Consider the following 26,750-nt stretch of genomic DNA (forward strand, 5'->3'; position numbering starts at 1 on the left):
TTTTGCATAGGATAAAATATTTTTTGTAGTATAATTTAAAAAAAATTATTAAAAAAATTTATTAAAAAATATTCATGAACTATTAAAAATGGACAGAAAAGTATTGTATGGAATTCGAATTAATAGCTCATTAATATTTTAAAGAAGTCTCGTAATTAAATATTTTGTTAGCTTTTTTTTTAACGTATGAAATAAAAATATATATTTTTTTAATTTTTAAATTATTAATTTTTTAATAAATTTTTTAATACTTTTTTTAATAAATTATTAATTTTTTCTCGAATTATGGTTGGTTTAATTCGAACCATCCTGGTTCGAATTACTTTGTCAGCTTTCTCTCTCTATAATTCGAACCACACTGGTTCGAATTATATGCACTTGAAGTTCGAACCATCTTGGTTCGATTTATTAACAACAGTCAACATGTAATTCGAACTGCACTGGTTCGAATTACTATGCAGTTCGAACCACGTTGGTTCGATTTATATTAATATACGTTCTGGCGCATTACTGAAACCATTTTCAATTTGGTTTATATACGTAAATTCTAGATGGCATTGGCTTATAATGGTTTTTTGCCCTAAATTTTGCCTTGAATTAGATAGATTTCATCACATAAATCTATGCTTATTCACTAAAATAACATACTTTTGTGCTTTCTCTCTAAATTACACTTAAATGTGAAAACATTTGTTTTTTTGCTTAAATTGATCAATTTAATTCTACTTTTATTCCATTCGATGCCGTGATATGTGTTGTTAAGTTATTTCAGGTCAATTAGGCAAGAGTGGTTTGGTAGAAGTGGAAGAAAACATACAAAAGAGGAAAACACATGAAGAAAACAAAGGAGAAGCACACACCCAAGTGTGCGTATGCACAACTCCCTGTGTGTATGCACAAGATAGAAATAAGGAAGTGTGCGTACACACACAACCCTGTGCATATGCACAAGTTTGGGCGCGTGACTTCATTAATAAAGCACGTGGTTCCCGATTTTGAGGGCCTCTTGGCCCAATTTTTGGAGTTTCTGAAGCTACTTGGAGTGCTATATCAAAGGGGATCATTTCATATCAAAGGAGGCCACATTACACACCATGACAATATTCTTAGGAGTAGGAGTACTGTAGAATAGTATTCTTTCAATTCTCTCTTAGAGTTTTAATTAGGGTTCATAGTAGAACTTTATAATTTCACTTTTGATTTTGGATTCTGTTTGTCGCATTGTAAGTAATCTTTAATTTTTCTTTAATTACACTACTCTTGCTATATTTTCTTCTAATTCAAGTTACTTTATTAATATATCCAATTTTGATTTCTTGAGTTCTTGTTAATGATTTTGATGTTTGATGGTTTATATATGTTTGATTGAGTTTTTATTGTTGATTTTGTGCATAGTTTGGTTATAGTTTTCATTACCTTTTGTAATTTGTTATATTTTGTTTTATTGCCCACCAAGTGTTTGTAAAAATGTCAATTATGGATTTTGAGTAGATTTTTACCCTTTAACTTGGGAAATGAGTTCCTAGGATACTAGATTCATAATGTCCGACATTTAGTGATAATTCTTGAGTTGTTAGTTGACTCTTGTTTTCACTAACGCTAGCTTTTTACTAAGTTAATTAGTAAGTTAGCTAGACTTGTGGATTAAGGTCAATTATACTTGCTTAACTTACTCATCGATGTTAGGAGTTGATGAAGTGAGATTAACTCATCATAATTGCTATAATTGTGGTTATGACAATGATAGGATTCTTTAATTCTCATTCCCAAGTCAAGGCTCTTTTATGCATCTATAATATTTTCACTAGTTTTGACCTTATCTTCCTCTAATTTGCATTAATTGTCTTTTAATCTCTTGCTAGTTCGTTTATTTTTTAGTTCTTTTTAATTTTCCGTTCCATGATTGAAAAATCCCTTTTCTTCACAACCAAAAGTGTACATCTAATTTGCATAGTCCGAGGGAAGACGATCCAGGATTTAAAACTCCCAGTCTATATTTGTTTTGGATTGTGACAATCTCAAAATTAAACCTTGATTGTGAGAGGTAATTGCCTATTTGGACTATATTTGGAACGGAAGTTATTTTGTGAAATTCCAAATCGACACAATTCTCTCTCATCAGTGATATCCAAATACGCACATGTTTCATCTTCTATATGGTGAATGCACTATCACCTAGAGGATGTTGTGATGATCCTCAGTCTCCCGACAAATGTCTACTAGTGACTGGACGAACTGACAGCAATACAAGTGGGCTAGAAATAGGGATGGCAAAACTCTCCGAGACGCGAAAATCCCTGCGGGGACTACCCCAAATGGGGATCCGACTGTGGGAATTTTTCCGCGGGGATGGGGATGGGAGACAAAATTTTCCCGAGGCAAGTACGAGGACCCGAGCGGGGATCTCCGCCCCGTCCCCACTATTCCTCGAGATTTATAAATTTATTAAATTATCCTTAATAGTTTATTTTTCATATATGTTTTTTAGTCATTTCTCACACACACACCCCAAACTCCTAATCTTCATTTACATAACCCTTCTTCAATTCAGAAATCTCTAGCACTGTTCATACTCTATCCAACCTCTCTGCAGTCACCCCCTCACCACTCTCCCTTCTCACTGCATCGTCACACCTCACCGTGCCATCACCCTCACCGCGTCATGTTTTCTATTTGCGGCGTTCCTTTTCGTAACTCTGCCGTCGTGTCCATTTTCCTCTCTATTGCCGCGTCTCCCACCTCGTCCACTGCTTTGTCCTTTGGGTCGTCGTTGCGTCCTCCCACTGCGTCATTTCGAAAGAAGTCACCATCGTGTCATTTAGACTTTTTGTATAAAATCTTGCTGTTTTTGTATATGATGGATACTTGCAGCTCTAATCATATGAAAATTAATAATTAGTTAGAACTATCAGATAGATGGAGAATGGGGTCCCCACGGAGAATAGGACCCCATGGGGAATGGAGACGGAGAGTAATATTTTCCCACGGCAGAGAATGGGGACAGGGATGGGGAGGAAATCTGAGGGCGGGGATGGGGAGCAGGGAGGCATCCCCGCCCCCGCCCTGCTCCGTTGACATCCCTAGCTAGAAAATGAATGTCTGATGCAATTTGAGACTGCACCTGGTGCTAGAGATCATAAAGGAAGCGGTATCAAGTTGACATGGCTCCACAAGCTAAAGAATCGCCTATAGTTGAATGACCGTGCTGGCAGAGAAATGTATGTCAAATGTCACATAATGTTGCTTTTTGGAATGATATTGTTTTGTGATAAGTCTGGAGCTACAGTACACTGAAAGTTCTTTGTTGTAATTTTTTTCTAAGATTAAAAGGTACAATTGGGGATCAGCATGTCTTGTATATCTATATATATCTTTACGTCGGGCATCACGCTATGACTGTAAGGAAATGGATGGTCCTTTGACACAACGACATGTATCGGCTTGGTAACGGATGTCATTCCTTGCATCGATGCGCTTGGAGCCATGTTTCCTGCTTGCTTGCAGGTAACCTTACTTTGTAAATTTGAACTGCAATGTGGTTTTAAGTATTTTGATCGGTTGCAATTGATAGATGACCAAAAATATGTCATGTAGAATGGTTGACAACCTCACATACAGGAATATAGGCATTGGACAACCACTCACGTGAAGAAATTGTTAGAGGAGATTCCTCCTCCACATGGGGTACTTACTTTTATTGTTATGTATACTTCATTAGATTGATTAATGTTATCAATACTTATGGACTATTTATTTTAAAACCTATATCTCTTTTATAAGCTTAATCATTCTTTTATGATATTCAAGAGAATTAAGACTTACATTTTTCTCTACGTTTGTTTGTCTGGGACGCCTATAGTCATGACCGCAGTGCACCGCATCTGGTACCAAATGAAATTCATGAGCATGCGAGATGTTGTGGAGTGCAACCACGCCACTAATATCTTTTGAGTGCATTGAGTGGGATGCAACTAATAGAGTCAAGAGGTAGATTGAACTTTAGCAGAAAGTCCTAGGAGAACTAATTCGTCTTGGTGATGCACACAACATAGTTCTAATAGACCCCAGAAACAAGAATTGGATGGATAAGCATTCTAGATGGGTTATGATATGGACAAACTGATTTTCACACATTTTAATTGGTGATCCTCTCGAGCACTATCAGGTGTTTAATGACTACATGAGATGGTACAATGATACATATGGTTATCACATGCGGTTGTCCCTTCGTGTTTTGCGGTGACAACCACACCCACACCCACACCCATACTCACAGTGGTGGAATAATTTTTTCTACACCCAAGACCCCTCCTAACAAGCGCAAGGGTCGGAACTACAACCACCTTGAGTTGTTGCGGGTTGGTTGTCTCTGAATTCGAGACATCAACATCCTACCACTTTTGAAAACTGTGGGGAGAATGAGTCTTCGGGGTAGAGGAGTTGGTTGGTCATCGCAAAACTTCAGACACTAGGAGTTTCCTTCATTTTGATCTGAATGTTGCTGAGGAAGTTGATGAAGAGGTGTAGGAGGAGGAGGATGATCAAGATGATGCTTAGGGTGGATGACATTGACGAAAAAGAAGATGATGATGAGCCTACTATGAGCAATGTATTGGCTATTGTCGCTTAAAACATGAATTGTTGTTGTTGCTGCTAGATTAGTTTGAATTTATTATTGTTGTTATTCACTCACACTATAGTGTATATATTGTTAGATTTGTTTGGATTTATTATTGTTGTTATTAACTCCGCCTATGTTACACTTGCGGTACATAGCCGGTCCCAAACCCGGATAAAGGAGGAGGGTTGTGTTAGGTCTTCGGCAACCAACATAAAAATATAGCCGAACCCCCATGACATGAATCAAAGAAGTGTTGGGCGACTAAAGGGGAGCACGAACATAAGTTGAGTGTGGCAGAGATGAAGATGTTGAGATGGATGAGTGATCATACGCGATTGGATAAAATAAGGAATGAAGATATAAGGGAGAGAGTTGGAGTAGCACCCATTGTGGAAAAGATGGTTGAATCGCGTCTCAGGTGATTTGGACATGTGGGAAGAAGACCGATAGAACATCCAGTCAGGAGGGTGGATGAGATGGAAGATGGACAAAGGGCGAAAGGCAGAAGAAGACCTAAGAAGACCATCCATGAGGTGGTCAAACGAGATCTACATGTAAACGGTCTCTCTGTAGACATGATACATGACAGAGCACAATGGCGTCATTTGATTCATGTAGCCGACCCCACTTAGTGGGACAAGGCTTTGTTGTTGTTTGTTTGTTTGTTTATTATTGTTGTTATTGACCCAGGACTAAAGTGTACATATTGTTGCCAAGTAATTTGATCCTTTAATCAATGGAATGATATTGAGCCATGGAAATAAAAATGATAAATAAAATGACTAGGAGATTGAATTAGACATCAGGGTTCAATTGGACTTGAAAAAGAGTGAATTATGAACCATCAGAATAAAAAAAATGGTGGACATCAGAATCTATCACATCCAAAAACTGAAAGTCACTTAACATTTCTAACCAAAATATTATTTCCTCCTGGTACTAGTTAGGTACTATTTACGTAACAATCCATCCCTTCAATTTCATGATAACAACATACGAAGATAGAATATAACTATATCCCAAAAGAAACACAACTAAAGTAGTTCTACCATAATAGAAGCATATACCCTATAAGGAATGTAGACAATGATCCAGATGGTGAATACCAACTATTATTTTCTAACTTAAGGCTGAAGTCCCACCACAGATAATTGATGAGTCTCAACTTTCTGCCCCAAAAAGACCCCAGTCGTAAACCTTGAAGCTTGTTACTGCTAGTCTGAATACCTCCTCCATCGTAATACATCCAGCTTGTTCAGCCGGAACAGCCATTCCGGCACAAACTGTGCCTGCGCTTTCGCTAAATGGGCTGCAAGCAGAAAATAGAACTAAATAAGTGTCTTGCATAGTCATAGTTTCCACAAAATCAGTGCAATACAAAATTTACATGTTGATAATTTTCTAGTTTGCATTATAGTCTTTAGTTCTAACGCTACTAAATTCAAAATGAATAAATTTCACTTTAATTAGATACTGAGCTAAAATGCTAATATACAGTAGAATTTTCCCAAGTGCTTATTGCTGTTAAAAGCATATTCCACATACTTTATAAGAATGGGCTCATATGCAGTGACAAGTACATCAGTATCAACTCCTTTAAGACGCAGATTTGCCAAATAAACCTGGGATAAAGAAAAGGAAAGGGATGATCCCAAGACCAATCAATGTAACAACAATGTCAAGCAAGTGTGCATAAAAAGTTTAAAACGTGCCATGTGAAACATAACTTACTTTGATGATATTTTGTGCTTCCCTTCCTTGTCGTCCCTTAGAAATTGCCTATCATTAACTTTAGCATAAGTAAGGAGTAAAAATGAATCCCATGGACCACACTAATAGGTAATGAAAAAAGGGGAAAGGGGGGGCGAGGGGCGAGGTCAAGGGGGAGCAGAGAAGTTGCAAATCAGAGACTCAGAGCAACGTATCTCCTGAATATCCATAACGATTGTGTGATAATAACAATTTCAGAATATTATAATACTAAAGAAAATTTCTATTGTTCCTGAATCTATGAATATAATGGTTAGGAATATCCAAGAGATCCGCTGCTTTGATCTCCCAATTTCTCAAATTTTTTACTTCTCAGCTCTCATATTCTCTCTCTCAAATTTTATACTCACTCACTCTATAATGCATATCCGAGGCCCCTTAGTCACAGGTTGAACACTTGGTAGAACCTAATAAGGCATCTAACGTTCACAGAATTAATATCAACATAGAAATAGACAGACCAAAAAGCAATTGTCATTCCCACAAAGAGAAGCCCAGCGTCTTGACAATACATGAATCCATAAAACAAATTTATAACCTTAGACTTTAACAGCAATTGGTAACAAAAACAAAGCGATCAACATAAATGCAAGCAACTACGGCAATGTTGTAGAAGTAGACGAGGCTAGAAAGCATGTATAAGCAGTAAATAAGTCCCCACTCCCATAGGGTCATAGCATCAACATACAAGACATGATATCACAACTAATTCAAAGAAATAGGCAGAGAAACATGCTCATAATACTACAAAACTTTAAGTTTGTTTGACTGGGGGTTGAATAATTGAATGGATGGATTGCCACCAAGATGCCAAAACTTAAATGGGAGACACAATTCATCTCAAAAAGGAGATAGAACAAGGCTAGAGCCTACAACTACTCAGGTAATCAAATAATATCTAGATTACAAAATACTAAACTGGTGGTTAATTTGATTAAATTTTGCAGTCACGCTACATTTTCTCTTCAATATTTGGGAATGCCTAATACTAGCCCAATTAAATATATTATGTGCATTAATCCTTAGGCAATGACCAGGAAGTGATTGAGTGAACACAAAGTTAAATTAAAAACAAGATAGAAACTTTACCATTTGCCCTACTGCAGTTGTTACAATAGCAGGTGTGTTATTGTACATCAAACCTGGCGCTTCAAGGACTCCAGACTGTTCAATAACCTGAAATAATTTCAGAAATATGATCAAAGGATACAACAAATATTACATTTAATGAACTAAGATAAAGGGAAGCCATTTTCTTCGATTGTGTTGGAAGATAATACTTGTCGACACACACACGGTGATTGAAGGAGAGGCAGACTTATAGCTCCATTAAATCATACCAATCACACATTGAAAGAATAAAAAGAGCAAATGCAATGCTATAGTAACTCGCAAGCAGAAATAAGTAACGGTATCTGCTAATCAGTGGCAGTTAAATATCCCAATAGTCCAATACACAAAGAAAAAGTTTAGATGACATCAAAAATCATAACACTCAATATCTGACACTCCATGTCAATTATAGAGTTTAAGTTAAGCAACTAAACCAGCTAAGCACTCTCTTATGACTCCAATAGTATGGAAAAACAATAAAGAAAAATCCACAACATATTCAAATTCCCAGCACCATCCACACACTCGAATAATGCACTCTACATGCATAGGATGAACAGAATCCAATTTCCACAAACCTTTCACACTTCATTAACCCTTTACCATAAGAAGCAGAATGAAATAATGGAATACCACACTTCCTTCAGCATCCTGCTCATTAGCAAGGTCTTGAAGAAACCAGACAGCACTTCCATTATCAGCAACATCATGCTTATATTCTAAAAGCTCAAAGATCAAGCTCTCATCACGAGTAGCGTCTGCAAAAACCTCCTATTAAAATGAAGGTGCATAAACAAGTTAGTAAAGAATTAGATAGAATACTAGAATGGACAATGTAATCAAAAGATAAAGCATGACAAACCTGATGATCAGGGACTTGTCGAATGTCACTGACATCCTACAAGAAACAAGCCATAACTTTTAAGTTCAACAAATCTAAAGTCACACAAAGAACATGGACAACATAAAAAGGTGTAGTATTAGTAACAGAAGTCACAAAATTTGCAGTTGCAATAACAACAATACCACAACATTGAATTATGAATATTGCTTTTCAAAAATAACATCAATTACCTGGAATCTATGAGGGAACAAGCTTGAGAGTTTGCCCCCAAACAGAGGGCGTTCATAAACAGCATCTTGAGGCATTGTTGATACCAGCGTAGATAACAAAAGAATTCAACAGCAGCACCACCACCCTAGTGCAAAAATCACAACCACCCACGTTAGCAATTCATGTGAATCCAGTCCAGAGAACAAAGAACAAATCCATAAAATTCATTTTTTTTAAATTCTTATCATTCTTTTATATGTTTGAAGATCATCTCTTTGGTGAAACTGAAACAATCCCTTTTATTCAACGTTCTAGGAATTTCAAGGCCATACTTGAAGAAACGCTGTTTGAGTATGAACTCAGGAATGAAATGAAATGAAATTGAAGCCCAGTCAACTGTGTTGCATGGATACGGGTTGTCAGGAATAAAGAAAACCGGACTACGTTAACACTTACAAATTTCACTGTTTTAAGTTTTAACACAAACGAACATAAATGTTATAAGCAGAACAGAACTCACATAACAAGCATTTGTAACAATTTTTCACCTGGCAATAACAAGTTAACAATAAATTCCAGAAACAAAGAATTGCACCCAAAAAAATGGAAGGAAAAAAAAATCAGAATCTTACTTTCTGAGACAATAATGTTATATTGGTTAGAGAAGGTTCCCCAACAGATTAATCACAGCAAGAAGGAGGAGGAATTAACCCGATTGAAGAAGGAAAGCAAAAGAAGAACTCGTAGAGAAAGCAGCGTCGCTACGCTAAGAAGGCTTTAGTTTGTTCCTGACTTCCTGCCAAGCGTGTTCGGTTTCGGTTTCACATTTTCATTGTGCTAGCCGCACATTGCTTCAAATGTAAGCGGCTTTTTTTTTTTTTTTTCATTTTAAAAATCCAAATGAGGTTAAAAATTGAAAACTAAGCTACCACTGTTAAGTGTGTGTTTGGAGGTTTGTATAAAATTGATTTTGTAAAATTAATTTTGATCAAAAGTGAGTTGATATTAAGTATTGATGTGGTTTATGTTTGGTAATTTTTATTTAAAATGGATTATAGTAAATTAAATATTGTTTGGATTACATTATTCAAAATCATTTTTAGATGAAAAATTACAGAAAATGACATGAATTTAAATAATTATTTTATGTTATCTTATAATTTTTATTTTAAATATTTAAATAAATTTTAATATTTTTTTAGTACTCTTAGTATTCTTTAGTACTCTAATAGGATTAATAGAATCATAATACAAAGTAAAAAAATATTAGTACATGGAATATAAAATTCAATCTAACGTACAAGGATCAACGGAAAAGCTAGAATTTTTAGTTTTTTATAAACATGGGTTAAAGATAGAAATTACTTCTGCATTTATAGGATAAAATGTTGCTAAACATAAAGATGAAGTGTTCAAGGAACTCAAACGGCTTTTCTCTTTTCCAACTTAAATCCAAACACACCCTAAGTATTAACCAAGGTTTTGAAAACCAAACCGATCATCAAACTACTTTAGTTACTGATTTACTGATTTATTAGTCCAATCAATTCAACTGTAATTCAACCGAAATAACTATTTTATAATAAAATAATTAATAAAATATAAATATAAATAAGTATACTAAAACAGTTTTTTTGAATCAAAATAAGCTCAACACACTAATGTGGAGCAACAAAAGAAACAACAAGTACTTCATAAAAACATAAAATCCCTGTAACTTTCAGCAACGCCATCAACCACCAAAAGATTCACTCTCAGTCCATTCGTTGTAGCTCAGCATTGTCTTTCTTATTACGAACTCCACACCTGATTCCTGATTCTGAAAAATCCTAGCATTGCGTTCCACCCAAATGTTCTAAATAACTGCAAAGAATCTCAGCAACCATTTCTTCTGCTCTTGTTTCCGCTTATGCCTACCGGTCCACCTCTCAAACAGTTCCCTTATGGTTCCAGGCATAGACCACACCTCCCCAAAAGACCTCAACTAACTGCACCACACCTGCCATGTTAACTCACAGAGGAGAAACAAATGCTCCACTGACTCTATCTCCTTCTTACATAGTACACATAGAGTATCACTGAGCCTAATAACACCTAGTCTACTCAATCTCTCTTTAGTATTCACTCTACCAATGAGCACAAACCACCCAAACAGCTCAATTCTCGGCGGTACCATCCCTCGCCAAACTGAACTTGTGTAACTGTAGCTCGTTATCTCATCCGACAGAGTCTCCGATTGTAGGACCTACACAACAGACTTGGTAGAAAATACCCCTTTACTATCAAACTTCCAAACCATATTGTCATCTTTACCATCTGACAGCTTCACTGGCCTTAGCCGCTCATGAAGTTGATGGACAAGTTCCAGCTCCCATTGGAACAACTCTCTCCGCCACTGGAAATTCTATATCCACTCAAGTCCATCCCAAAATCCACAATCCCCTATCATCGATCCCTGCTGATTCGAAACAGAGAATAATCTTGGAAAAGTCACCTTCAAGGGGCCACCTTCCAGCCAGTTATCTTCCCAAAATAGGGTACTCCTCCCATTCCCTACCTCCATCGCCAGGCCAGTCAGCATTTTGTCTTTTATCCTCTGCTCTTTTATATTTAGATTACATATGTCTTTCCAGGGCCCTCCTTTAACTAGTAGCTGCTGATTTACTAGCATTACATCAGGATTCAAGTTGTTGCACGAGCATACAATCTTCTTCCATAAGGGACACTCCTCTTTAGAAAATCGCCACCACCACTTAAATAAGAGCACTGTGTTCCGGAGCACCGCATCCCCAACCCCCAGACCCCCAGCCTTTCTTGGTGCCTGAACCAACTCCCACTTAACTAGCGGAATACCGTCATTACCATCCCCCTTACACCACAAAAATCTCCTTTGCAATGCAATTAGCTTATCCGCAACCGCCTTTGGCATCTTGTATAGACTGAGGTAGTAGATAGGTAGGCTATTCAGTACTGATCTAATAAGAACAAGCTTGCCCGCTTTGGTTAGAACATTTGCTTTCCAGAGGCTGAGTTTCTCTTCCACCTTATCAATTATCGGTTTCCAAGTCTTCACCAGACGAGGATTCGCACCCAAAGAAATCCCGAGATACCTAACAGGTAAAATCGCTTGCTTGCATCCCAGCAAACCACAGGCACTATCTACCCATACCCAAAGAAATCCCGAGGTACCTAGTAGGTAAAACCGCTTGCTTGCACCCTAGCAAACTACAGGCATTGTCTACCCAATCCTGCTCACAATTCACCGATGTCAAACTTGACTTCTCAAAATTAATGCTCAGCTCCGACATCAACTCGAAACACCGCAACAGTCTCCTATAATTGACTATTGTCTCTGTCACCGGGGGGCAAAATAATATCGTATCATCTGCAAATTGTAAGTGCGACAATTCGATCTGCTCACCTCCTACCAGAAGCGGTTCAATGCGCCCGTTCCTGACCGCTTCTCCCACCATCCGATTCAACACGTCGACCACCAACACAAACAGAAAAGGAAAAAGGGGATCCCCTTGTCTGAGGCCTCTTTCCATGTTGAACGGCTTGGATGGTGACCCATTCACCAGAACAGACATAGTGGCCGTGCTGACACACTCCTTCACCCAATTCCTCCAACGTTGTCCAAATCCCATTTTCTGTAGCACTATATCCACGAAACTCCATCTGACTCTATCATATGCTTTATGAAAATCCAGCTTAATGATTGCCGCTTTCCTTCTCCTTGCCTTGAGCCAATGAACTGTCTCACAGGCTATGAGAGCACCATCATGTATTTTTCTACCTTTCACAAATACAGTCTGAGTTTCACCCACCAAGCCCGGCATAACTAACCTCATTCTTCTCACCAGCACCTTCGAAATCACCTTATACACACATCCCACCAAACTAATCGGCCTAAAATCCTTAATCTCCTTAGCACCCAAGAATTTTGGGGCCAGCGTCACCCATGTTATATTCACATCCGATGGTAACGTTGCCCTTTGAAAGAAATCCATCACCGCTGCCGTGAACTCCTGACCAATCTCTTCCCAACATTTCTTGATGAAAGTCATATTGTAGCCATCACTACCCGGGGCCTTAGACGATTCACAATCTCATACTGCCTCCTTGATTTCCTCTGCAGACGGTAAAACCTCCAAGGCTTCTGCCTCATCTGTATCAATTTGCGGTAACAACCCATCCCAAACACCGATCCTTGGTACATACTCCTGCCGGTACAACTCCTTGTAGAATCCCCTTATTGCATGCTTTATTCTTGCCTGATTCCTCACAAGCTGGCCATGAATCATCAGAGCATCAATCCTGTTATTCCGCCTTCTAGCCGATGCAATATTATGAAAGTACCGAGTATTTCTGTCCATGTCCCTCGCGTGTTTAGACCGAGACATCTGCTTCCAATGGATTTCCTTCCTAATGTACCATTTTTCACAAAATCTCACCAGCGCCTTCCTTCTAGCCTCCGTTGTACCATCATAGATCCCATCACTAACCTTCTCGTCCAGCTTCCTGATTTCTTCCTCAAACTTTGTGAGTCTGTTTTCCATATCACTAAAGTTAGCCTTGTGCCATTGCCTCAACGGTAACGTCAAAGCCTTCAGTTTACCAAGAAACGGACCTTCGCCCAATGTCCATCATTCATTTTTTACCGTCCTCAGAAAATCCTCATGGGTAAAACCAAGAATCCAGACTCCTGAATGGTCTAGGCCCCCATCTTCCTCTTGTATCCTCCACAATCAATGGGCAGTGATCTAACAATCCCCTTGGACCACCTTTCAGTCTAATATCAGGAAAATCCTCCACCCATTCTATATTAACCAGCACCCTGTCAATTCTGCTACAAGATTGACCCCTGAACCAAGTGAACTTCCTATCAGCAAGGGGAAGATCCACCAACTGCATGTCTTGCACCCAACTCTTAAATTCTTCCGCTGAACCCGGCAAACTCTGCAACCCTTTTCGATCTTCAACTTGCAAAATCTCATTGAAGTCCCTCATCAAACAAAAAAGAACCTGACACAAACCTGCTATATAGCTCAACTCCTCCCATACCACCCGCTTTGCCTCCCTACCATGCGCCCCGTAAACCAAACAGTAAGTACACTGAAAGTTATTCTTAGTTAACACTCCCTCAATGCACAACCACCGCTCTCCTTTATAACAATTCCTTTTCTTAGTTAAGCTTGTTGATATTGATAATATACTCCAACTTAGAACGGAAAGCTAGTGACGAACACCGGAGGAATGACGATGGGCGAAGAGCTGCTTTGCGTAAGACCTGGAGAAACTGGCGTTGGGCGAACGAAGGGAGGGCCTTCGAGCACGACAAACCAGGAGGATTGGCGAACGACCACGATAAACCTGGCGGCGACGGTGAGATGAACGGCGGCGCAATGGAGGCTAGGATTTTTAAGGAAGAGCTGAGACTGAGATTAGAGGGGAGAAAGGGAAAGACTGGTTTCTGCGTTTCTCTCTTCAAAAACACTTTTTTTTCTTTTTTTTTAATGAAATATCAAAGCAGCGCCGTTTAAAAACAATCGGCAATTTTGGATCGATTCAACGATTTTGAGATGATTTTTTTCCTTGAAACGAACCAGTACTGCCATGGGTTATTGGTTGAACTAGTCCAATTTTTAGAATCATAATATTAACTAAGGTCATGAAAATTAAATTGGTAGTTATCAAACCGCTATAACTAAGGTTTTGTGAATCAGGGATTCAATTGAAATATTAAATTATAATAAAATAATATAAAAAAAAGTATAAATAAATATATTTAAATATAAATTTTAAAAAAATATAAATTATTAAAAATACAATATCAAGTAAAGTTTCATAATCTTAACTATTTAATGTTGTGATAAACACAAAGGATATGGATGCCCATTAATATCATGCGGGTGACACAGTTTTCATGTTACTAAGAAAGAATTTACATTAATGAAGGTTGAAAATATGAACCCTATACATGTATAAATAGGAGGTATGGTACAAGACAATACACACCGTAATATTAACAACAAATATTCTCTCTCTCTCTTTTACAAATATTCTCTCTCTCTTTTCTTATACAATAAAGCACTTATTTACTTTTTTCTTCATAAAATATTAATATAATATTAATATATTATCTTTATAGTAGTATAATAGTATTGGTAAATATTGATAGTAGTATTTTTCTATTTATACTTTATTTTATTACCTCTTCTGAATCACCTCACGACTGAAATTATGTGGGGAAAAGATAACTGACCATGATATGTTGGAGAAAACTTTCTCAACCTTACATGCCTCGAATGTGCTCCTGCAGCAGCAGTATCGAGAAAAAGGGTTTAAAAAATATTCTGAGTTAATTTCTTGCCTTCTTGTTGCTGAACGCAACAATGAATTACTTTTAAAAAATCATGAAGCGCGTCCAGCTGGCGCCATCCCATTTCCTGAAGTAAACGTGGCAAATCATTTCCCCAGAAGAGGTAAATGGCAAGGTTTTAATAACAATAAAAATTATGGAAGGAAAAGGAATTATATTCAAAAGAGAGGATCTCACCAAAAGTGGGATAAAGAAAGAAATATCGGGCAAAATAAATCAACGGAGGATAAGTGTTTCCGTTGTGGTGGAAAGGGCCATTGGTCACGTACTTGCCGTACCCCAAGGCACCTAGTCGATCTTTACCAGGCATCTTTGAAAAAGGATGACAAGGGAAAAGAGTCGAATTTCGTTTCAAATGATGATGAAAATTCCACCACTCATTATGATGTATCTGATTTCTTTGAGGATCCTGAAGGAAATATTGATCATTTAATCAATGATGGAATAATTTAATGTGTGAGATTGTTAAATATTCATGTAAATAAATTATGTAAAGAACTTGTTATTAAGTTTTATTTTCTATGTATTTAAGTTTCAAATATGATGTATATAAATAATGAAATATTAATGTTTATGAATTTTGAAATCATTAAATGTGTCATGTTTTAAAATAAAATTTTAGTATATGACATTATTTTTATATACAGTATTTCTTAGAAAAATAATTCCGATCAAGTATTCAATTTAACTGTGCATACTACTCATTTTATTATTATTTGTCTTTGAAGAGAATGGCAAGGATATGTAATGAAGATGTATGCCTTGCGGATAGTGCAAGTTCGCACACTATTTTCAAAAGTGATATATATTTTACTCATCTGGTGCCAAAAGAAGAATGTGTTAATACTATTATTGGCTCAGGCAATGTGATAGAAGGCTCCGGAAGAGCTATAATTTTGTTTCTTGGAGGAACAAAATTCATAATAAATAATGCACTATTGTCTACCAGGTCTCAAAGAAACTTGCTGAGCTTTAAAGATATTCGCCGAAATGGATATCATATTGAGACTATGAATGAGGAAAATCATGAGTACTTATGTATCACAACTCATGATTCAAATAAGAAAGTTATATTAGAAAAATTACCCTCACTTTCATCTGGGTTATATTATATCAAGATTAGTGCAATTGAATCACATGCCATTGTAAACCAGAAGTTTACTAGCCCAAATGAGTTCATAAATTGGCACGACCGATTGGGTCATTCGAGAACAACCATGATGCGGAGAATTATTGAAAACTCCCATGGACATTCACTAAAGAACCAGAAGATTCTTAAAACTAGTGAATTTTGTTGTTTTAAGGCCATCACTAGTAAAGATTGGATTTGAGTCCCTTGAATTCCTAAAAAAGATTCAAGGTGATATATGTGGACTTATTCATCCACCATGTGGATCTTTTAGATATTTTATGGTCCTAATAGATGCATCTTCGAGATGGTCACATGTGTGCTTATTATCTTCTCGCAACCTGGCGTTTGCGAGATTACTGGCTCAAATTATTCGATTAAAAGCACAATTTCCAGAAAATCCAATCAAAACAATTCGTCTTGATAATGCTGGTGAATTTACTTTCCAAGCTTTTGATGCTTATTGTATGGCTAATGGAATAAGTGCTGAACATCCAGTAACTTATGTTCATACACAAAATTGGTTAGCAGAATCACTTATTAAACGCCTCCAATTAATTGCTAGACCCTTCCTTATGAGAACAAATCTCCCAACCTCGGTCTGGGGGCATGCTATTTTACATGCCGCAGCACTTATTCGTTTGAGGCCAACGAGTTACCATCAGTTCTCTCCTATCCAATTAGTATTTGACCAGCAGCCAAATATTTCCCATTTAAGAATATTTGGGTGTGCGATATATGTTTCTATTGCACCACCTAATCGCACTAAAATGGGACCCCAAAGAAAATTGGGAATATATGTTGGATATAATTCTCCCTCTATAGTGAGGTATCTTGAAATACAAACTGGAGATGTATTTAAAGCCCGATTTGCAGATTGTCATTTTGATGAATCAAAATTTTCAATATTAGGGGGAGAGAATAAGCTTCCTGAAAAGGAACTTAATTGGAATGCATCATCCTTGATGCATTTAGATCCTCGATCAGGGCAATGTGAACTAGAAGTTCAAAAGATTATACATTTGCAAAGAATAGCAAATGAATTGTCTGATGCATTTTCTGATACAAAGAGGATAACCAAGTCGTATATACTAGCGGAAAATGCCCCAATTCGAATTGATGTCCCAGTTGGACAAATTGCCACCGAAGCAAATACACGCCAGAAGCGTGGCAGGCCTGTCGGTTCCAAAGACAAAAATCCTCGAAAGAGAAAAGAGGTAAATACTATTCCTGTTGAAAAAGATATAGTAGAGACACCTGCAGTTGTCCAAAATTCTGATATAGTTTTAACGCCAGAAGACGTTCAGGTACCTGAAAATTGTAAAAATGACGAGATCTCAATAAATTATGTCTTTACAAGAGAAAAATGGGGCCGAAATAAGACAATTGTCAATGAAATATTTGCATATAATATGGCATTAAATATTATGCATGAAAGTAAGGATCTTGAGACAAGATCAGTCGAAAAATGCCGATAAAGGGATGATTGGCCAAAATGGAAAGAAGCCATGAAGGCTGAGTTAGACTCACTTGCAAAATGTGAAGTCTTTGGACCTGTAGTCCGTACACCAGAAGATGTAAAACCTGTTGGATACCGATGGGTATTTGTGAGAAAACGAAATGAGAAAAATGAAGTTGTGCGCTACAAAGCCCGACTTGTGGCACAAGGTTTTTCACAAAGGCCTGTAATAGATTATGAAGAAATGTATTCCCCTATAGTGGATGCGATAACATTGCGTTATTTGGTCAGTTTATCTGCATATCATAAACTGCATATGCATTTAATGGATGTGGTAACAGCCTACTTATACGGCTCATTAGATCGGGATATCTATATGAAAGTCCCTGAAGGACTAAAGATATCTAAACCATCCAATGAATATTCGCAAGGGTTATACTCAGTCAAATTGCAAAGATCTTTATATGGTTTGAAACAATCTGGACGAATGTGGTATAATCGTCTTACTGAGTATCTGGCCAAAAATAGATTCAAGAATGATGATATTTGTCCATGTATTTTCATAAAAAAATCTACATCTGGATTCATTATAATTGCTGTGTACGTTGATGATTTAAATATCATTGGGACTCTTGAAGAGATTCCAACAATTATAAAAACTCTAAAAGAAGAGTTTGAGATGAAAGATTTTGGAAAGACTAAATTTTGTCTCGGCCTGCAGATCGAGCATACAAAAAATTGGATCTTTATTCATCAAACAACATACACATAAAAGATCTTGAAAAGATTTTATATGGATAAGTCACATCCATTGAGTACCCCAATGATCGTAAGATCTTTGGATGTGGAAAAGGATCAATTCCATCCTAAAGAAGAGAATGAAGATATCCTTGGTCCTGAAGTACCATATCTTAGTGCCATTGGAGCACTAATGTATATTGCTAATAATACACGATCCGATATATCATTTGCTGTAAACTTACTAGCAAGGTATAGTTTCTCTCCAACCAGAAGACATTGGAGCGGAATCAAGCAAATCTTTCGATATCTTCATGGAACGGTTGATATGGGATTGTTTTATCCCTATGGATCCAAGTCATAATTAGTTGGCTATGCAGATGCTGGCTACTTGTCTGATCCACGTAAAGGGAGATCTCAAACAGGATACCTGTTTACATATGGTGGAACAGCTATATCATGGAGGTCCACGAAACAGACGATTGCTGCAACATCCTCTAATCATGCCGAAATACTAGCGATTCATGAAGCAAGTCGCGAGTATTTTTGGCTTCGGAATTTGATCCAATATATTCTGTCATCATGTGTAGGGGTGTTTGCGGTGCGGTTTGGTTCGGTTTTTGATGGAAAAGTCATCCGATCCGATTGTCTAATTAAACTGCGGTTTGGTTTGGTTCGTTTTTTTGCCGAAGCCATCCGAACCAAACCAAACCAATTAAATTCGGTTTGGTTTGGTTCAGTTTGATCGGTTTTTTCAATCAATTCAAAAAAAATACTACCATACTATTTCACAAAGTCATAACATTGAAATCGACAAACACAAATACAATGTGATACTTGAAAATAGTTTAGTTACATGTTACCTCGTAATCAAGTAAGCGATTAATCTTGATCCCAGATTCAAGATTACAAAATGGATCAATGGAATGAACAACAAAGAAGCTCCATCTGATGGAGTACAAGAAGGGAAAAATATCTTGCCACTAAGAATCACAAGAATCCTTGAGGAACATATATAAATTTCGCTGGCAAGCATGACAGATATGTGAGGACCAATACATTTATGCCCCTACTAACTTTATGAATTGCAAATAAAACATAGCACATGTAGTAATGCTTACAAATGCACGTCTAAAATTTAACACAACCGTCATAATTTACGCAACTGCCGGGACAAAATTCCAAAATTCTTATGAAATGTCTCATTATATACCTGAATCATATCCTTCTAACTCATAAAAGGAGAAAAGCTCACACTAATCAACTTCATTCTTGCAAGCACAAATTATCAAATGGAATTCAAGGAAGGAATTATCAATCACAATTACTTAACTGTATAATATGCAAAGGAACAAGATGTCAATTATATTCCAAAATGAAAAAGTCTCCATAATTCTAAATTGATAATTTTAAGGCTCTACCGTTGTCACTTGTTGCCATTCCCCAAATTAGGTGCCCAAGCAACATCTCGAACCCAATCTGTATGCATCTGAAGAGCCGGGAAGCAGTCCATCTTTCCATACCTTCACAGTATTATCACAACCACCAGAACACAGCTTCTGTACAGGATCAAGCAACCCGGCACCAACAAGTGCACCTGGTGCCGTTGACGGTGCCCATGACACAGAAGTTACACCAACTGGATGGGCTTGGTCAATCACTTATCCAGTGTCACCCATATTTTCACTTGAACTGACATCAAACTGCATACACAAATACATTGAACAACAAAATAAATTTACAACCAATTTACAAAATCAAGAGCAGAAACACAACAAATAAATTAAAAACAAAACAATACCAAGTCAGTAATAACCAGCAACAATATCAAGTCAGTAAACCAAACAATAACCAGCAACAATAAACCGAATAATGAATCAATAACCACTAAGCACAGGTGAAAGAGACAAACAATCAAATTGTTCTAAGTTAATTGAGATCTGCAAAACAAACAAATATACAGTTTGAAATTAAATTAAAATTTCAGACAGATACTGAGTCTTTTCTTAGCTTCTCAAATCTACCAATGTCATCATACAAACTCAAGTAGTTAATTCTAACATTTCTCCTATTTTAGCCATTTCGATTACCTTGGAACCTTTCTCCTCCTAATGCAATAGTGTCAAATCAAAACTGTATGCCAATAATGAATCAATAAACAGCAATTGGTAAACAATGAATCAACAAATAGCAAGTCAGCAACAATGAATCAACAACAACAATACCAATAATAAAGTAAACAATGCCAACAAACCGCAACAATGAATCAATGATTATTGAACAAAAATTAGTTAAATTACATACCTAACTGGATGGTGGTCAGAAACGCTGCTGGCTGGTGGCGTCACTGGCGTGGTGCTGTGCTGGCTTGCTGGGTTAGTGGATGGTGGCGTCGTGCTTTGCTACTGCTGCGTCGGTGGCCAGAAACGGTCCTCTGTCCACTGGGTGCGAGCCTGTGACGGTGGTGCTGGCTGTGGCTGGGGCTTCGTGGACCGTGGTGCACTGGTGGGTGAAAAGGTCCTGGGAGCAGTGGGTGAAACGGCTTCGGCGTTGGGAGGAAGGCTTCGAGGTGGTGGGAGCCTGGGAGGAACGGTCTCTCACCGTCGACGTCGAGACTCAAAAACGCGTGGGTGACTGGGTCTAGGCGACTGGGTGCAGAGAGAGAGATTGTGGAAGAGAATCAAGAGAGTGCTACTGTGCTAGGTTTCAATTGGGGGTGGGGGCTAGGTCGCGCAGCCGCAGCGCTCATTTGGGGAATTGGGTGTAGGGGTAGGGGTAGGTTGGTTATTTTAGGGTTTTTACTTCTCCGGTTCGATTCGGTTCGGTTAGGGTTTTCATAGTCAGAATCGAAAACCGAACCGAACCGCAAAAAAACAGCAAAATACATTTTCTTCGGTTTTTCGGTTTTCGGTTTTGTTCAGTTTTCGGTTTTTTCGGTTCGGTCCATCGGTTTAGTTCGGTCCGGATCGGTTTTGAACACCCCTAATCATGTGGACTGATTTATCATAAGATAGCTCCAACTGTCCTTTTTGAAGATAATACAGCATGCATTGCTCAACTTAAATGCGGATACATCAAAGGTGATAGAACAAAGCATATTTCTCCCAAATTCTTCTTCACTCATGATCTTCAAAATAAATGGACAATTGATGTCCAACAGATCCGCTCAAGTGACAATCTGGCAGATTTATTCACAAAGTCACTCCCAAAATCCTCCTTTGAAAGATTGATACATGAGATTGGGATGCGCCGATTTCGAGACATTAAATGATGTCGACAAGAGAGGGAGACTGTACTCTTTTTCTTTAGTCAGGTTTTTTCCCATTGGGTTTTTCTTGACAAGGTTTTTTAATGAGGCAGTCCCCGTCACAAAGGATATTGTACTCTTTTTCCTTCACTAAGGTTTTTTCCCCACTGGGTTTCTCTTTAGTAAGATTTTAACGAGGCAATAATCCTAAATGGTCATCCAAAGGGGAGTGTTGTGATAAACATAAAGGATATGGATGCCCATTAATATCATACGGGTGACTCAGTTTTCATGTTATCAAGAAAGAATTTACATTAATGAAGGTTGAAAATATAAACCCTATACATGTATAAATAGGGGGTATGGTACGAGACAATACACACAGCAATATTAACAACAAATATTCTATCTCTCTTTTACAAATATTCTCTCCAGTGGCGGATCCACGGGGGGACCTAAGGTGGCCATGCCCCCCCCCCAAAATTTTTTAAAAAAAATAGTAAATAGACAAATAGTAATAATTAATAATATTAAATTTTTTTATATATAATATTAAAAAAAATATAAGTTACAAAATTTTATAAATTAAAATAACTAAAAACTGCACTATGTATTGGATATTTGAATTATTGTTGCTCTTGTTAACAAATAGCCCATTCTAATAATTAATAAAAATGGTTCTATTATGCTAGCCCAAATCCATACTATTAATTAAAGTAACTCTAGTACATTTTTCAAATATTTGTTTCAAATCATCAGAGGCATCAGCGCCACTTTTCTCTCTCTTTTAGTGGTTCCCAAACTTTTGGTCTTCTACTCTTCTCATTCTAATTTTCCTTCCATACTAAAACAAGACATATGAAGAAAAACCATTGAAGAGAAGTGAACAGCAAAATATTAACCATTGAATGCACAACAAAGATTCAAAGAGGTATATTTCAATTTTTTTTAAGTTAATAACAATGTCAAGTATTATTTATATTATGTATTTAAAATAATTAATTTATTTTTTTTTATAATGGACAGTGTTCAAAGATTGAAGTGAGGACAAAACTCAATAGAATTATTTTTTGGTGAGACTTGGAACAAAAAAATAATCAGGTAAATCAATAACTTTATTTTTGGTTATTATATATTTGTGTTTCTAAAATTATTTGTTATTGCTCAATAGGTTTAATATTTTTTTTCAATTAGTTAATTCTAACATTTCTCCTATTTTAGCCATTTCGATTACCTTGGAACCTTTCTCCTCCTAATGCAATAGTGTCAAATCAAAACTGTATGCCAATAATGAATCAATAAACAGCAATTGGTAAACAATGAATCAACAAATAGCAAGTCAGCAATAATGAGTCAACAACAACAATACCAACAATAAAGTAAACAATACCAACAAACTGCAACAATGAATCAATGATTATTGAACAAAAATTAGTTAAATTAGATACCTGATTGGATGCTGTGTTGAATCAATGACTGAGTGGGAGACTTGAATCGGTGACTGGTGGGTGCTGTGTTGTGGGTGGCGACTGGCGAGGGTGGTGCTCTATTGGGTGCGAGACTGCGAGGGTCGTGCTCTGCTACTGCTAGCGCTGGAAACGGTGCTCTGTCCGCTGGGTGCGAGCCTGTGACGGTGGTGCTGGCTGTGGCTGGGGCTTCGTGGACCGTGGTGCACTGTTGGGTGAAAATGTCTTGGGAGCAGTGGGTGAAACGGCTTCGGCGTTGGGAGGAAGGCTTCGAGGTGGTGGGAGCCTGGGAGGAACGGTCTCTCACCGTCGACGTCGAGACTCAAAAACGCGTGGGTGACTGGGTCTAGGCGACTGGGTGCAGAGAGAGAGATTGTGGAAGAGAATCAAGAGAGTGCTACTGTGCTAGGTTTCAATTGGGGGTGGGGGCTAGGTCGCGCAGCCGCAGCGCTCATTTGGGGAATTGGGTGTAGGGGTAGGGGTAGGTTGGTTATTTTAGGGTTTTTACTTCTCCGGTTCGATTCGGTTCGGTTAGGGTTTTCATAGTCAGAATCGAAAACCGAACCGAACCGCAAAAAAACAGCAAAATACATTTTCTTCGGTTTTTCGGTTTTCGGTTTTGTTCAGTTTTCGGTTTTTTCGGTTCGGTCCATCGGTTTAGTTCGGTCCGGATCGGTTTTGAACACCCCTAATCATGTGGACTGATTTATCATAAGATAGCTCCAACTGTCCTTTTTGAAGATAATACAGCATGCATTGCTCAACTTAAATGCGGATACATCAAAGGTGATAGAACAAAGCATATTTCTCCCAAATTCTTCTTCACTCATGATCTTCAAAATAAATGGACAATTGATGTCCAACAGATCCGCTCAAGTGACAATCTGGCAGATTTATTCACAAAGTCACTCCCAAAATCCTCCTTTGAAAGATTGATACATGAGATTGGGATGCGCCGATTTCGAGACATTAAATGATGTCGACAAGAGAGGGAGACTGTACTCTTTTTCTTTAGTCAGGTTTTTTCCCATTGGGTTTTTCTTGACAAGGTTTTTTAATGAGGCAGTCCCCGTCACAAAGGATATTGTACTCTTTTTCCTTCACTAAGGTTTTTTCCCCACTGGGTTTCTCTTTAGTAAGATTTTAACGAGGCAATAATCCTAAATGGTCATCCAAAGGGGAGTGTTGTGATAAACATAAAGGATATGGATGCCCATTAATATCATACGGGTGACTCAGTTTTCATGTTATCAAGAAAGAATTTACATTAATGAAGGTTGAAAATATAAACCCTATACATGTATAAATAGGGGGTATGGTACGAGACAATACACACAGCAATATTAACAACAAATATTCTATCTCTCTTTTACAAATATTCTCTCCAGTGGCGGATCCACGGGGGGACCTAAGGTGGCCATGCCCCCCCCCCAAAATTTTTTAAAAAAAATAGTAAATAGACAAATAGTAATAATTAATAATATTAAATTTTTTTATATATAATATTAAAAAAAATTTAAGTTACAAAATTTTATAAATTAAAATAACTAAAAACTGCACTATGTATTGGATATTTGAATTATTGTTGCTCTTGTTAACAAATAGCCCATTCTAATAATTAATAAAAATGGTTCTATTATGCTAGCCCAAATCCATACTATTAATTAAAGTAACTCTAGTACATTTTTCAAATATTTGTTTCAAATCATCAGAGGCATCAGCGCCACTTTTCTCTCTCTTTTAGTGGTTCCCAAACTTTTGGTCTTCTACTCTTCTCATTCTAATTTTCCTTCCATACTAAAACAAGACATATGAAGAAAAACCATTGAAGAGAAGTGAACAGCAAAATATTAACCATTGAATGCACAACAAAGATTCAAAGAGGTATATTTCAATTTTTTTTAAGTTAATAACAATGTCAAGTATTATTTATATTATGTATTTAAAATAATTAATTTATTTTTTTTTATAATGGACAGTGTTCAAAGATTGAAGTGAGGACAAAACTCAATAGAATTATTTTTTGGTGAGACTTGGAACAAAAAAATAATCAGGTAAATCAATAACTTTATTTTTGGTTATTATATATTTGTGTTTCTAAAATTATTTGTGGTATATTTCAATTTTTTTTAAAGTTAATAACAATGTCAAGTATTATTTATATTATTTATTTAAAATAATTAATTTATTTTTTTTATAATGGACAGTGTTCAAAGATTGAAGTGAGGACAAAACTCAATAGAATTATTTTTTCGTGAGACTTGGAACAAAAAAATAATCAGGTAAATCAATAACTTTATTTTTGGTTATTATATATTTGTGTTTCTAAAATTATTTGTTATTGCTCAATAGGTTTAATATTTTTTTTTTTAGAAAATAATATATATGCAATTATTTTTGTTTTTTTTGTTAGATAGTTTAAGTTAAGTTAAAAATGTCAAAGATGAAAACAATTTACTCATTTTTCAAGAGAAAAGAGAGAATATATGATGAACAAAATTCAGCTTCAGATTCTTTGAGTAACGTTCAAAATATTATTGAACAACCTGTGACACAACTTGTTGAGCAAGATATTCAACCCCCTGCTTCCAAAATAATAAGGACTGAAATAGATCAAGTTAATATTGATACATTGATGCGTGATCCCGGAAAGCGTCCGCAAATTTGGTTTCAAGTTATTCAGTGTTTGCAACATATGCAATCTTGTAAAGAATTTCTATTCTTTAGATTTTTCTGAGCAAGAAAAGATTCAATTGGATTATGAATTACAACATTATGAACTTGATGTGGTTAAAGCTCCAGATTTTCAGAATTTGTCTACTCTTGCTGAATTGTGTCAAAAATTGACAGAGACAGGAAAATCAAATATATATCCTTTAATTGATAGATTAATTCGTCTTGTTTTGACTCTTCCTGTGACAACAGCAACAACTGAACGAGCCTTTTCAGCTATGAAGATTATTAAAACAAGGCTTCGAAACAAGATGGAAGATGAATTTTTAGCAGATTATATATATTGAAAAGGAAATTGCTTCAAAATTCACTTCAGAGATGATAATTGATGATTTTAGTTCCATGAAGCATCGTCGAACAAGTTTAAAAATATCAAAATCTTAAAGTATGTAGTTGAACATTGACTTTTATATAATATAATTACTTTTTTGATATATATGCTACAAATCATATTTTGTTAATTTTTTGTTATATTTTATATTTAATTGGCCCTAGTCATCCAAGGAGGAGTGTTACAGTATGGATGACCACCAACCCTTTATCCAATTAAAAGGTGCTTGGATAATACAAACCTTTAATGTAGACGGTGCCATCCTTTCCAAAGCTTAAAAAAGCTAATCTTGTATAATTATAAATAAGGCTTCATAGCCTAACGTATGAGACACAGCAATAATAAAGAAAATACTCTCTCTCTCTCTTTTCTTCTACAATAAAGCATTCATTTACTTTTTCCTCTTCATAGAATACTAATATAATATTAATATATTATCTTTATAGTAGTATAATAGTATTGATAAATATTGATAGTAGTATTTTTCTATTTATACTTTATTTTATTACCTCTTTCTTATTTATTTTACAACATTTAATTGAATTTTTCTATATTATTATGCCACCACACGCAATTCTATACACAAATTTGTCACACGAAAATTAGGTGTTACATGTGAAATCAATGTTCAATTGACAATTAGTCAAATTTGTCACACGAAAATTATTTTTTATAATTATAATTTAATTAAAATGCTTTGATATTTA

General features: G+C 36.5%; 2 protein-coding genes and 1 long non-coding RNA gene across 9 annotated transcripts in view; 1 reads left to right on the plus strand and 2 right to left on the minus strand.

The window, feature by feature from the left end:
• Positions 1–9,426, minus strand: part of LOC107646163 (probable ran guanine nucleotide release factor) — a 10,913-nt gene extending 1,487 nt beyond the window's left edge. Inside the window, exons 1-9 of one of the 7 annotated variants that reach the window (XM_021104243.1) lie at positions 9,191–9,425; positions 9,079–9,106; positions 8,579–8,703; positions 8,367–8,402; positions 8,108–8,275; positions 7,481–7,567; positions 6,353–6,400; positions 6,167–6,243; positions 5,412–5,930 (exon numbers count right to left, since the gene is read on the minus strand). In XM_021104243.1, coding sequence (XP_020959902.1) covers positions 5,783–5,930; positions 6,167–6,243; positions 6,353–6,400; positions 7,481–7,567; positions 8,108–8,275; positions 8,367–8,402; positions 8,579–8,653 — 639 coding nt within the window. In that variant the 5' untranslated portion in view covers positions 8,654–8,703; positions 9,079–9,106; positions 9,191–9,425 and the 3' untranslated portion in view covers positions 5,412–5,782. Of the gene's footprint in view, positions 1–5,411; positions 5,931–6,166; positions 6,244–6,352; positions 6,401–7,480; positions 7,568–8,107; positions 8,276–8,366; positions 8,403–8,578; positions 8,704–8,890; positions 9,023–9,078; positions 9,107–9,190 lie in introns of those variants that run through there. The other 6 variants (XM_021104241.1, XM_021104242.1, XM_016350364.2 and 3 more) reach the window with 6 other exon arrangements.
• Positions 20,130–23,572, minus strand: LOC110263714. The gene is made up of 3 exons (XM_021105475.1): positions 23,488–23,572; positions 22,962–23,300; positions 20,130–20,206 (listed from the first exon to the last, which is right to left on the minus strand). The coding sequence occupies exons 1-3, from the start codon at positions 23,570–23,572 to the stop codon at positions 20,196–20,198; spliced, it is 435 nt and encodes a 144-aa protein (XP_020961134.1). The 3' UTR covers positions 20,130–20,195.
• LOC110263234 lies at positions 24,512–25,923 on the plus strand. Its single transcript, XR_002348488.1, has 3 exons — positions 24,512–24,863; positions 24,959–25,033; positions 25,905–25,923. It is a non-coding gene; the product is annotated as an uncharacterized LOC110263234 (long non-coding RNA).

Source organism: Arachis ipaensis, chromosome B06, assembly GCF_000816755.2.
Source record: "Arachis ipaensis cultivar K30076 chromosome B06, Araip1.1, whole genome shotgun sequence".
Classification (NCBI taxonomy): Eukaryota; Viridiplantae; Streptophyta; class Magnoliopsida; order Fabales; family Fabaceae; genus Arachis; species Arachis ipaensis.